Here is a 12,524-nt window from a genome sequence, read left to right on the forward strand (position 1 = left end):
TCTTAGTTTTTTCATACAGGACAAAGTAAGCAGACCCCCAAAAGAGGACTGGCTGGTGTTTTTTATTGCCAAAAGCAGCAATGATGTGAACTCACACAAGTACTCCTCACGTGGCTCTCTAGCAGCAGCACACTGGCAGAACTGGGTTTGAATGCCATTCAAGCACTTACCAGCAGTGTGGTCTTGAGCAAGTCACTTAATCTCTCCAAATGTTTCCTCATCTGCAAAATGGGAATAACAATATCTGCTTTGTAGAGTTGCTATATTAAAGATAATTTAAGTAAAATAGTACTTATGCCTCATACACAGAATTGTAATAAAAAACAGCTATTACTATATTACTACCACAAAGGTTTATAGCAATGAAGGATATTGCACAACCTCCACAACCTCCGCAATACCCCAACTTCACTGTGCATTAGGGTCACCTGTGATGTTAAAAACTGAAGATGCCTAGATCCCACCCTCCCAAGAGGTCCAAGGATAACGTTGAGAAAAACTGGCTGAGCTTTTCTTTAGGTTGAACTTGACTCTGGTGTACATTCATGCTGTAAAACTCTGCAGCATTCTAAGACCCAAGAAAGAAGCAATTCATGAAAATAACTGAACCATATAAAATATTTCTCATATAAAACAAAAACTACTTTCAAATAGTGACGTTTTAACAGTTTATTTTGAAGGTCATTTAAAAACAAAGTTAAAGACAATCTGAGAAAAAATTGCACAGAATATACTCATTAAATAAGTATGGTGATTAAATCAAAATAAGGAATATATGTTTTCTTCTGCAATTCCGGAAATAAGTTCTGTTGTCCTGACGGTTCTTATACTTCCAAAAAGGGGGAAAAATCATGGCAATTAAAGCTGCCTCTTAATCATGTAAATCTACAGTAGAAATCAAAATTTTCTGTTCTTCCCAGTAAGTCAGTTTCGATCTTCAAACTGTGCCTTGTTTTTTAAAAGATAGGATGCTAGAAATTCAATGGGATTTGGTGGTCTGTAAGGGAAAAGAAATCCAAAGTTTAGAAATTTATATTCTAAGCATATTAATTTAAATGTACTGTTCCATAACAAAAACACATCTTTCTCAGCTTAATTTTCATTTTACTTTCAAAGGCCACTTGTGGTAAATATGATGAATGAAATATGCAAGTAAATCAGTCAAGAACATAGTGAAAAGAAACTGAAAGTTTTGTTATGGTTTAAATCTGGTTTTAACACAATTCTAAAACACAAGTTTCAAAAATGTAATTTTTGGCAATGGGATGACAATTATGCAGGGGGGATAATGACTTAAAGGGGTCACGAGGGAGAATTCTGGGATCCTGACAGTATACAGTTTCTTGATCTAAGTCCAAGTTATGTGGCTACATTTGGATTCTGAAAACTCATCAAACTGTACACCTATGATACACACAATTTTTCCTACAGGTATTACCTTTCAATAAGAGTACAAAAACAAAATAGGAAAATGGCTATAGCATCACTGAGACAAGTGGATGAACCCCCAAAAACTAATCAAAGGATTCAATCTTCATTTGGACAAAAAAGTACTGGTGTGTTTCTTTTTAAAAAGGCACCTCTCAGGATGCCTGGGTGGCTCGGTTGGTTTCAGTCCAGGTCATGATCCTGGGGTCCTGGGATCAAGCCCCATATCGGGCTCCTTGCTCAGCAGGGAGCCTGCTTCTCCCTCTGTCTGCCACTCCCCCTCCTTGTGCCCTCTCTCTCTGACAAGTAAATAAAATCTTTTTTTTTTAATATTTTATTTATTTGACAGATAGAGATCATAGATAGGCAGAGAGACAAGCATAGAGAGAGAGGGGGAAGCAAGCTCCCTGCTGAGCAGAGAGCCTGACGTGGGGCTTGATCCCAGGACCCTGAGATCATGACCTGAGTGAAGGCAGAGGCTTAACCCACTGAGCCACCCAGGGACCCCAATAAAATCTTTTTAAAAAAGAAACAAAGTCACCTCTATTTTACTTCAAATACTTAAATCAATAATAGTTCTAATACTGCTACCTCACAGTGCAACTGAGAAGTTAAACCTATTTTAAAATTAAGAAGTGGTAAGGGCATCTGGGTGACTCAGTTAAGCAGTTAAGCATCTGCCTTTGGCTCAAGTCATGATTCCAGGGTCCTGGTCTCTGGTCCACAGACGTCTGCTTCTCTCTCACCCTCTGCCTACTGCTCTGCTTACTTGTGCTCTGTCAAATAAATAAATAAAATCTTTAAAAGAAATTAAGTGGTGGGAGAACGGGGAATTGGAGGAAGGTGCTCAAAGGTACACACTTCCAGTTACAAGATGAATAAACATCAGGGCTATGATGTACGACACAATGAGCACAGCTAACACTGCTGTGGGATAGAGAGCGAAGTTGTTAAGGGGAGTACCTAACAGTTCTCATCACAAGAATTTCTCTTTTTTTTTCTTTTTATTGCATCTATCTGAGATGGTGGATGTTAACTAAACACACTGTGGAATCATTTCATAATATATGTAAATCAAACCACTATTCTATATGCCTTAGGCTTATACAGTGATATATATTAATTATTTCTCAATAAAACTAGGAAAAATTTTTAACAAAAAATATATTTCATATTATTACTTTTCCTTAAAGTATTCTTGCTAAGAAAACAAGTCAAAAGACAAAAAGTTGGGGAAATCAGCTATTTAAAATCCTACTATGAAAAGGCGTATTTAGGATTAATTTACAATGATCTCAAAACATTCCTTTGGATTTTAAACAGTCTTTTGAACCACCTAGACTAAACAATTTTTCACACATTTATAATTAATTTCATGAATAATTTTGCCAGAATTCCTAACTTAAAAAGTGTATTTACCAATAGCATGTTACTTAAAAACTTCAAATTTTTCCTTCTAGCATTTAAAGCAGTATTTATAATCCCCCTGTATCAACCTTCTGTAGATTAAGAATAAAAATATATATAAAAGATACCCTATTTTAATTAATAGTATTAGAGCCAAGACATATCCTGCAGTCATAAACAAATCCTATTTTATACACATAACCAACTTACGAAAACATTTTTCTTACTGGATTTGCTTATACAAAAAGAACTAAGGTAGGATTACAAGGAAAAAACATGTACAGAAAAAAACTTGTGATGCTGCTAACAAAGAAATATAAATCAAAATAGCTTGGCAAGACAAGTTTATAATAGGGGCGCCTGGGTGGCTCAGTGGGTTAAGCCGCTGCCTTCGGCTCCGGTCATGATCTCAGGGTCCTGGGATAGAGTCCCGCATTAGGCTCTCTGCTCAGCAGGGAGTCTGCTTCCTCCTCTCTCTCTGCCTGCCTCTCTGCCTACTTGTGATCTCTCTCTGTCAAATAAATAAATAAAATCTTTAAAAAAAAAAAAAAAGACAAGTTTATAATAACACTCATGCTGCTGAGGTTATGACAGTGGAAGAAATTTGAGGACAAACTTTTGGAAAGAAAAGTGATTTTATGTGTCAAACACTTAATAATCATGTTCCTCAAACTAGCAAATCAACTCTTGTCTCTATCAAATAAATAAAATCTTAAATTAAAAAAAAAAGAAAGAAAGAAGTAATTAAACAGGGATGCCTGGGTGGCTTAGTTATGTGTCTGCCTTCAGTTCAGGTCATAATCCCAGGGTCCTACTCAGTGGGGAGCCTGTTTCTCCCTCTACTTCTGTCCCTCCCCCCACCTCTTGCTCTCTTGAGCATGCTCTCAGAGAAATAAAATCTTAAAAGAAAAATTAAATAAAGGCAAAAGAAGCATTAAAACATATAAAGTGCTTGCTAATTTACATTAACAAAGAAAATTGGACCTACGTGTTCTACAATGAGAAAATGACTAAGTTAATTGCAGTGTTGTTACAATAACATCACAAAGGCTATGCAGAGATAAGGAAAAAGTTTTAAGTTATAATATTAAGTAAAAAGAACACATATAATTACATGTATACCATGATTCCAAAGCTTTACAAACAGACATATGATCCAACACTAGTAGAGATAAATCAAAGTGTCTGAACTGATAAGATTATGGCTAACTTATTTTTAATTCTAACATCCATAAATTTCTTCTATTTTAAAAATAACACTACTAATGATATTCCTTTTTTTCTCTTTTTTTTTAACTAATGATATTTCAATTGGGGAAGTCTTTATTTAGCTTTCTCTGGTAACTCCATTTGCAGACAGTATCATCTTACCTTTCTTTCGCAAGCACAGCAAGTCCTTGTAATAAAATAGGCACAACTGTCTGATCCAGGTAGGCACGAGTTGGCAAAGACTGGAGATCCACTTTCTGTTTTGATGACTTTTCTGCATTAATCTTCTCATTGTCTACTATCCTCTAGTGGATTCAAAAAACATGCATATATATTACAAATAACTAGATTATTCTGAGCGCTAAACAAAAATTAATGGACATATGAAACTAATAAAAAAGGCAAATCAATGACTAGAAAGCTGATACTGAACAGCAAATATCAAATAAAATCAGACCCGTTTCTAAATTCCATTTAAACTTTTCCTCTCTGAAGGCAATACAGTATCTCATTCTTTTCAGTGTGGGGCTTGAATTCAGGAGCCTGAGATCAAGCACTGCACATGCTATGGACTGAGTAAGCCACACATTCCTCTATCTCCAGATCCTACTCCTTCTCCCTTTCCTTCTGCCTGTTTAAGAGTAAATACAAGTGCTTTCTTTTTTTTTATAAGAATACCTTCTTACACTATGCTTCAAAAAATCGAGATAAGACACTAAGTAGCACTGAATCACTGAGAAAGCTAGACCTGTTTCAATTCTTTCATTACAGACAGTATCAAGGACAAGACTCACTTTGGCATTGATAGGTCTGTAACACTTCTGTAACATTTGCTAAACTCTCTTTACCCAGAGAACAGGCAGAGCTTTCCAATGGCAATAGAATATACGTAAAATTTATTACCACCATTTTGTATTCAGTTTTCATTTTTATGGTTATCCTCTATCAAAATGAAAATGTTTTTCCATTTGTTTCTTTAAAGAAATGCCTTCATGATTTTTTTTTTAAAGATTTTATTTATTTATTTGACAGACAGAGACCACAACAGACAGAGACCCAATCTTCGTGATTTTGAAAAGTGAAGAGAATTGGGGCACTTGGGTGGCTCAGTGGGTTAAGTTTCTGCCTTCAGCTCAGGTCATGATCTCAGGGTCCTGGGATCAGCCCAGCAGGGAGCCTGCTTCCCCCTCTCTCTCTGCCTGCCTCTCTGCCTACTGGTGGTCTCTGTCTGTCAAATAAACAAATAAAATCTCTGCTCAGTGGAGAGCCTAGATCCCCCTTTCTGCCTACTTGTGAACTGTCTGTCAAATAAATAAATAAAATCTTTTTTAAAAATAAACAGAATAAATAAAAGTGAACAGAATCAAGAAAAATATTAAGAAAACGATAGCCAAAAAATAAGGGAAATTACTAATCTGGAAAAGATCACTAATGTGATACTTAAATGATGTTTAAGAAACAACTTATAATTTCTACTCCTAAAGAATCCCCAAATTTTAGGTCTTTGACATAGATTCATCTGACACCAAGAACATCAAAAACTGCTTTATTGAAAAACTTCGCATTCTTTTACAAATTGACCATTTTAGAAACTTAGAAATAAGAGCCTATCTAAAAGGCAAAACATTGGGGGACCTGGGTGGCTCAGTGAGTTAAAGCCTCTGCCTTCGGCTCAGGTCATGATCCCAGGGTCCTGGGATGGAGCACCACATCGGGCTCTCTGCTCCGCAGGGAGCCTGCTTCCTCCTCTCTGCCTGCCTCTCTGCCTACTTGTGATCTCTGTCTGTCAAATAAATAAATAAAATCTTAAAATAATAAATAAAAGGCAAAACATTATTAAGAGCATTTTCATTTAAATGAACTTCTGGGGGAACCTGAGTGGCTCAGTCAGCTAAGCGTCTGCCTTTGACTCAGGTCATGCATGGTCCTAGGGTTCTGGGATCAAGCCTCACATCAGACTCCCCACCTCAGAAGGAAGCCTACTTCTCCCTCTCTCTCTGACCCTCCCCTAGCTTGTGCTCACTCTCTCTCTCTCTCAAATTAATAAATTTTTAAAAATAAAATAAAACAAATGAACTTTTGGGGCACCTGGCTCAGTTGGTAGAGCATGCAGTCTTGATCTCAGGGTGTGGGCTCAAGCTCCATATTGGGTATAGAGATTACTTAACAATAAAATCATTTAAAAAAAACTGAACTTTAACTTCAATCATACTCAAACTGGATATAAATGAGTCAACAACAACAAAAAAGAAAACATTTTCTAGACTTAGTTTTTTAGACAATTTTATTTTGTAAAAAGTGGTAGAAAACAAAAAAATACTTTAATCATATACCCAAAATATATGTATAGACCATGGTTTCCAAAGATAGTTCCCAAAACTATGTCTACCAACTATTCTAATTTTGCTCATTTTCCATCTTTTTTGAGATTTATAATATTTAAGACAATAATGTTCTATACCTAACTAATGGTAAAAGTTATTTATTTGCTCATGGATTAAGAAATTTATTGTTCCTTGGTAAATCTTAACAGATAATACTCATATACAACAAAAAAACTAACCATTTACATGATATTCCAATGCCTTCAATAAGAAACAGCAACACCTGAACAATTCCTATAGATTTTATAATAAACCTCCTGACCAAATCCTCTTAATTTTTCAAATATTTAGTATCTACTATGTGCCTACTGCCATGATTAATTTTAGTTGAGCCCAAATCCTGAATTAATCTAAAAATATATACATCCAAATTACCACCCCCCAAAAGGTAAAAGGTGTTAACGGTATACAACAATAATCACAAAAACGGGAAAAAAAATAAGGGGAGCCCTAGGATTGTCCCAGCTTACTACTTCCTGCCTTGAAAACTTATAAGATGCTTCCTGCCTAGAAAACTGATAGGATGCAAAGAAAACTTATAGAACCAAAGCAGAGCCCAGAAGTCTCCCTGAGCTGAGAAGCCAGACTTGAAACTTCAGGGAGATCAAAACAACTAGAATTTTTAGGACAAAGTATTGCAAAGTGCATGGAGAGGAGAGAGATGTGCAGAAAGAGACTAAAGAGATTGCGTAGCAGTCTTCAAGTGAATACTTATCAGGGTATGCATAACAGTAAACTACGCAAGGCCAAGGAAAAAAACACCTAGAATGAGCAGGAGACATAATCCCTACAGCTCATCCAAGGCCAGGAATAGTTCATGTTCCTGTGACCCAAAATTGGAAAACTGTAATACATGAAACACTGGGGGAAATGAAAGAGGAAGATATTAGGCCTAAATTAAAGGTTGGTCTTGTTCTACCTAACAAAGCTTAAAGCAAACCTCAAAAGAATCAAACTGTTCCTCAGTAACTTAAGTGTGTCCTAGGACAAAGCTCAAGAATGTCTGAAGGAGGGGGGCTGGGTGGCTCAGCCAGGTGAGCGACTTGCCTTACAGCTCAGGTCATGATCCTGGAGTCCCAGGATCCTGTCCCAAGTCAGGCTCCCTGTTGGGTGGAAAGTCTGCTTCTCCCTCTGACCCTCCCAGTTCTCTTGCTCTCACTTTCTCTCTCAAATTAAAAAACAAAAACAAACAAAACAAACAACAACAACAACAAAAAAAACCTGAAAAAAAAAAGTTTGAAGGATTACAAAAATAAAAATAACCAGTACACAACAAGGTAAAATGCACAATGTCCAGCCTCCAATAAGAAATCACCATACAGGCAAAGAAGCAGGATATATTACCCATAATGAGGGAAAAATTCAACCTACAAAAATAGACCCAGAAATGATACAGATGATAGAACAAGCAGTGCTATTAACCAGTTATTATAACATCTTCCACACCTTCAAGAAGGGAGAGGAAAAATAACTAAATCAAGCTTAGAGAGTACTTTTGAAGAAATAATGGCTGAAATTTTTCCAAATTTCATGAAAATTCTAAAGCCACAGATCCAAGAAACTCGCCGAATCCTAAGCACAACACGCATATTTTTATTTAAAGACTACACAAATTAATTAATTAATTAATTAAAAATAAAAATTACACAGAGACATATCATATTGAATCATTTAAAACTCATAATAAAATCATAAAAGCACCAAAAGAATATACTTTAAGTATGCAGAAGCAAAGAAAGGAGTGATTGCAAATATCCTGTCAGAAACAATGTTAGCCGAAAAGACAGTGGAGCAAATCTATACCTAGCAAAAATATCTCAGCAATAAAGACCATAAAAAAAGGACAAAATAATGATTTTTCAGACATTCAGAAGTTTGAAGAATTCCTTACCAGCAGACCAGCAGACCAGCAGACCTAGAAATGTTAAAAGCAGCCCTTAAGGCAGAAGGAAATCTGGATCTACACTAAAGAATGAAGAGTCAAGGGGCACTTGGGTAGCTCAGTTAAGCATCTGCCTTTGGCTGAGGTCATAATCCTGGGTTCCCAGGACTGAGCCCCACATTCAGCTCCCTCTCAGAAGAGAGCCTCCTTCTCCCTCTCCCCCAACCTGCTTGAGCATGCTCTTCCATGGTCTCAAATAAATAAAATCTTAATTTTTTAAAAAAAGGAAGAGGGGCGCCTGGGTGGCTCAGTAGGTTAACCCTCTGCCTTCAGCTCGGGTCATGTATCAGGGTCCTAGACTCGAGCCCCACATCGGGCTCCCCTCAGCTCCCTCAGCTGGGAGCCTACTTCCTCCTCTCTCTCTGCCTGCCTCTCTGCCTACTTGTGATCTCAAAGAGTCAAGATGGCAAATATGGTAAAAGGTACATACATGGGTAACTGTGAAATATTCCTTTCTCTTACTGTTTAAATCTCTTCTAAGATAATTAACTTTTTATTTTTCTTTAAAAGGTTAATTACAGGATTTATAACATAAATGGAAGTAAAATATGTAACAGCAGTACAAAGGCCAGTTGTGGGAAAAATGGGAGAATACTGTTGTATGGTTTTGGTTTGATCTTTTTTTTTTTTTTTTTTTAAGATTTACTTATTTAAGAGAGAGAGAGAGAGAGAGCAAGCAGAAGGAAGGACAGAGAAAGAGAATCTTTCAAGCTCCTGCTGAGCTAGGAGCCTGACTGGGGGCTGGATCCCCCAACTCAAGAAATCATGACCTAAGCTGAAACCAAGAGTCCAACGCTCAACCGACCGGGCCACCCGGCCACCCTTTTTGTAAGGTTTTTGTACTATACACAAAATGAAATAATACCACTTGAAGGTAAATTGTGAAGTTAGACTTGCATGCTATAAACCGTAAAACAAGCACCTAAAAAGAAATTATAACATATAAGCCAATAAAGAAAATAAAACAGACTAAGAGAAAAAGTAGCAGCAGCTAAAGACTAGCGGTTTCCAAACTTTCAAATACTACAACAAATTAAAGATTACACAATGAACAAAGGGGCTAACATAAGAATGTTTACACTATTTTGCCAAGTAAAAACTTACCAATAAATAAACTCTTATTTTATACCATTAATTCATAAAGAATGGGCATTTTAAAATTACAGAAGCAGAAGACTGATCACCAAACAATGTATCATTATCAAACACTCCCTTGCTCTCACCTTTTTTCTCACTTTACCAGGGAAATTGGTCTGAGGACCTGAGAGAAAGACTCTCAGAATCACTGCTCTTATGTATCATGACTCTGCCTTCATATACAAGCACCATCAAGAAAAGACTGCTGACGGGGCGCCTGGATGGCTCAGTTGTTAAGCATCTGCCTTCAGCTCAGGTCACAATCCCAGAGTCCTGGGATGGAGCCCCAAGTCAGGCTCCCCGCTGGGTGGGAAGCCTGTTTCTCCCTCTCCCACTCCCCCCTACTTGTGTTCCCCCTATCACTGTCTCTCTGCCAAATAGATAAAATCTTTAAAAAATAATAAATAATAAAAAGTTAAAAAAAAAAAAGACTGTTGTCTATAACGAAGTTTCTTAAATGAACAGAACACAAAGTGGTGTAGAGGATCTTCACCAGGTTCAATTAAAGATTACATTATGAAAAGAAGTTCTCTTCTTAATACTGATATCAAATGAAGAAACATTCCTAGCAATTTCATAAGGCACAGAGTGGTCATTCCACATGCCAGGGGACTCAATATCATCAACACAGTTTAACTGTACCTCAAAAATGTCAACCTCCCTGTGTTTAACACAAAGCCCTCCACTTACTTTGTGGTGTCCTTAACACAAGTTACTCAACTTCTCTGAGCTTTACAGGACTGAAAATATATAAAAATTACTTAGCAGTGTGCCTGGCACACAGTAAAAGTAAAGAAATGTTAGCAGCTGTTACTATCATTACTCTGCTTGGTAATACTCATGCTCACATTTATCCAAACTTAATCACTGGCAATGTCTTCTCCCCTGGCCCCCCAGTAAAACACACATATCCCCCAGAAACCTATTTTCCGAACCAATTTCACCCAGCTTTGGCTAATTCATTTGTCCTAGCATTTATTCATTCATTTACAAACAACTTCTACTTTTAAACAACAACCTCCTGGCACTTATATGAAAAAGCTCTAAGAAAATATACCTCCTTTTTTATGTTTTTCACATGAATTCTTTGAGTTCAGACTTAACTATGTAAGGCAAAAACAATGTCTATTACGTGTGTTACACCTTCCAATGGCATCTACTACTGAACGCAAAGAAATCAACATTTATTAAATGTTGACTCCACCAGCACACTATTCTACTTACAAAGACAATGGGTGCAATTTTAATGTGCAGTTTTTCGAAAGCATGTTCCAACAGATTCATTAATACCCACCATGTAAAACGATTGTGCCATTAGTAATGCATTTTCGTTTCTTTACATCATTTTCAGAAGTTCACCTCTTGACTCAAAACTAATTTGAACGTCCGTTTACCACGAAGTATTAGCACCGCTAACAAAACAGGCTACCCATAATTTGATACTATTTAGTTCATGCTGATAAAGTTTTCCCTTGCGCAAAGCAACCTAGTAAAAATGGATCCCAAGTTTTCTCCAGCTCATAAGAGACGTTCAGATACGGCATAAGACCCGGGCGAATTACCTCGACATTGTCTGTGAGACCGTACTCAGAGTGAGGGTTTTCTGCAACCTAGAAAACAAAACACAGGTCACTGAGACGTGAACCACCCCTTCACGCTACACACCGCCACCCTGAAGCCAGGGCCTCCCGGTACCTGCGTCTGTCCTTCCAGCATCTGCTCTGGCTCCATGGCGGACCCTGCAAGTCACAATCCCCGGAAACCAGTCTTGGAAAACAAGAAGAACCGTGAGTTACCCGGGAGATTTCAACACGAAGATGCCAGGATGGAGTCCAGCCCAGCTCCCGACCCCGCCCCTCACCCCCACCTGGGCGCGGGAGCACCCGGAGCAGCAGAGGAGCAAGGTGGGACAGTCCAACACAGGGCGCCCGCATCAGGTCCGGAAGCTCCGCAGCTGTCCCAAGAACCTAGAAGAGGTGGAAAAGGTGGGGGGAAGGGAGCTGATTACCCGCGCCCAAGCCGCTGGTTCTTAAGAGCGCTGCACCGCTCCACCAACTCCCAGCACAAACCGCTTCAGCCGTAAGTGACGGATGTCGCACAACCGCCGCGCCTGCGCAGAACTCCCCGGCGGGCCTGGGTGGGGAAGGACTGGGTACTGTGCTGAGTCTACTTTTCCCTGTGTGGTCGACAGAGTGGCAAAAATCTGACCCCGGCGGTTGCGGGAAGCTAGTTTTTCAACCTGCCTACCCCAGGCGAGCAACACCCCAGCTGCAGACGCAGTGACCACCGCAGCTCTCAGGGGTTCGGCCCGCGCATCTCTTAGTGCTGCCTGAAGTCTTCCGCGGAAGCTCTTCAGCGTGGAAGCGAAATCATCCATCCACTGGATGATTCTTACAAAAAAAATCAGACCTAAGCTAAACAGTCTACGAAAGAATGTCAGTGTTTTATTCTAAAAAGGTGGGGGGGAAAGCAGCATTTGGGGACTTCATGGTAAGCTTTGATCGAATACTTAAATCTGTAAATATGCGATGTTAATGCTAGCTTCCATTTGTATCAAAGTTAGCAAAAAGCAACTGGCTTTCCAAAGTGTGATACTGTTGATACTAATGTATTTGTAAAAAAAAAAACCACACACACACACAAAGGATGACTTGCCTCCTACATTCGTAAATAGCAAAGACGGTTGTTTTAATTACAATAAATTCCATTTATTTTTATGTAAATACAAGCGATACACTCATGAACGTTCCTACCTTTAATCCCATTTGTAGTAGCACTTGGTAATACGAAAATTTGAAAACCTAATATTAAATGTTTGGAGACTACATATGTCATATCAGTATAAGGGAATGTAAGCTATTAAAAGTCATGACTCTAGAAATACAGAAACATTGGTGATTATAATGTTAAGTTTTGAAAACGGTAGAATACATTTTGTTACTCTGCAAAAACTGAGTAGATAAAGATCTAAAATAAATTTGTTTAGGAACTAGACTTTTGGGTATGTTTTTAAAGTT

General features: G+C 38.1%; 1 protein-coding gene across 2 annotated transcripts; it reads right to left on the minus strand.

Moving 5' to 3' along the window:
- Nucleotides 1-654: 654 nt before the first annotated feature.
- DPY30 (dpy-30 histone methyltransferase complex regulatory subunit) lies at nt 655-12,376 on the minus strand. 2 transcript variants are annotated; one of them, XM_082745274.1, is made up of 5 exons: nt 11,516-12,376; nt 11,203-11,274; nt 11,070-11,117; nt 4,207-4,349; nt 655-997 (listed from the first exon to the last, which is right to left on the minus strand). In XM_082745274.1, the coding sequence occupies exons 2-5, from the start codon at nt 11,236-11,238 to the stop codon at nt 925-927; spliced, it is 300 nt and encodes a 99-aa protein (XP_082601400.1). In that variant the 5' UTR covers nt 11,239-11,274; nt 11,516-12,376; the 3' UTR covers nt 655-924. The 2 variants fall into 2 exon arrangements, with proteins under 2 accessions (XP_082601400.1, XP_082601401.1); XM_082745275.1 differs by having other exon boundaries at nt 11,375-11,601.
- Nucleotides 12,377-12,524: the final 148 nt, after the last annotated feature.

The sequence above is a fragment of the Mustela nivalis genome (assembly GCF_964662115.1).
Source record: "Mustela nivalis genome assembly, chromosome: 8".
NCBI classification, from domain to species: Eukaryota; Metazoa; Chordata; class Mammalia; order Carnivora; family Mustelidae; genus Mustela; species Mustela nivalis.

Coding starts and splice junctions, on each gene's coding strand:
- DPY30 (XM_082745274.1), bottom strand. CDS start 11,238: ATGGAGCCAGAGCAGATGCTGGAAGGACAGACGCAG. Junction 4,350..11,069: donor GTCTCACAGACAATGTCGAG/GTAATTCGCCCG, acceptor TGAATCCACTAG/AGGATAGTAGACAATGAGAA. Junction 998..4,206: donor GCTGTGCTTGCGAAAGAAAG/GTAAGATGATAC, acceptor TTTCCCTTACAG/ACCACCAAATCCCATTGAAT.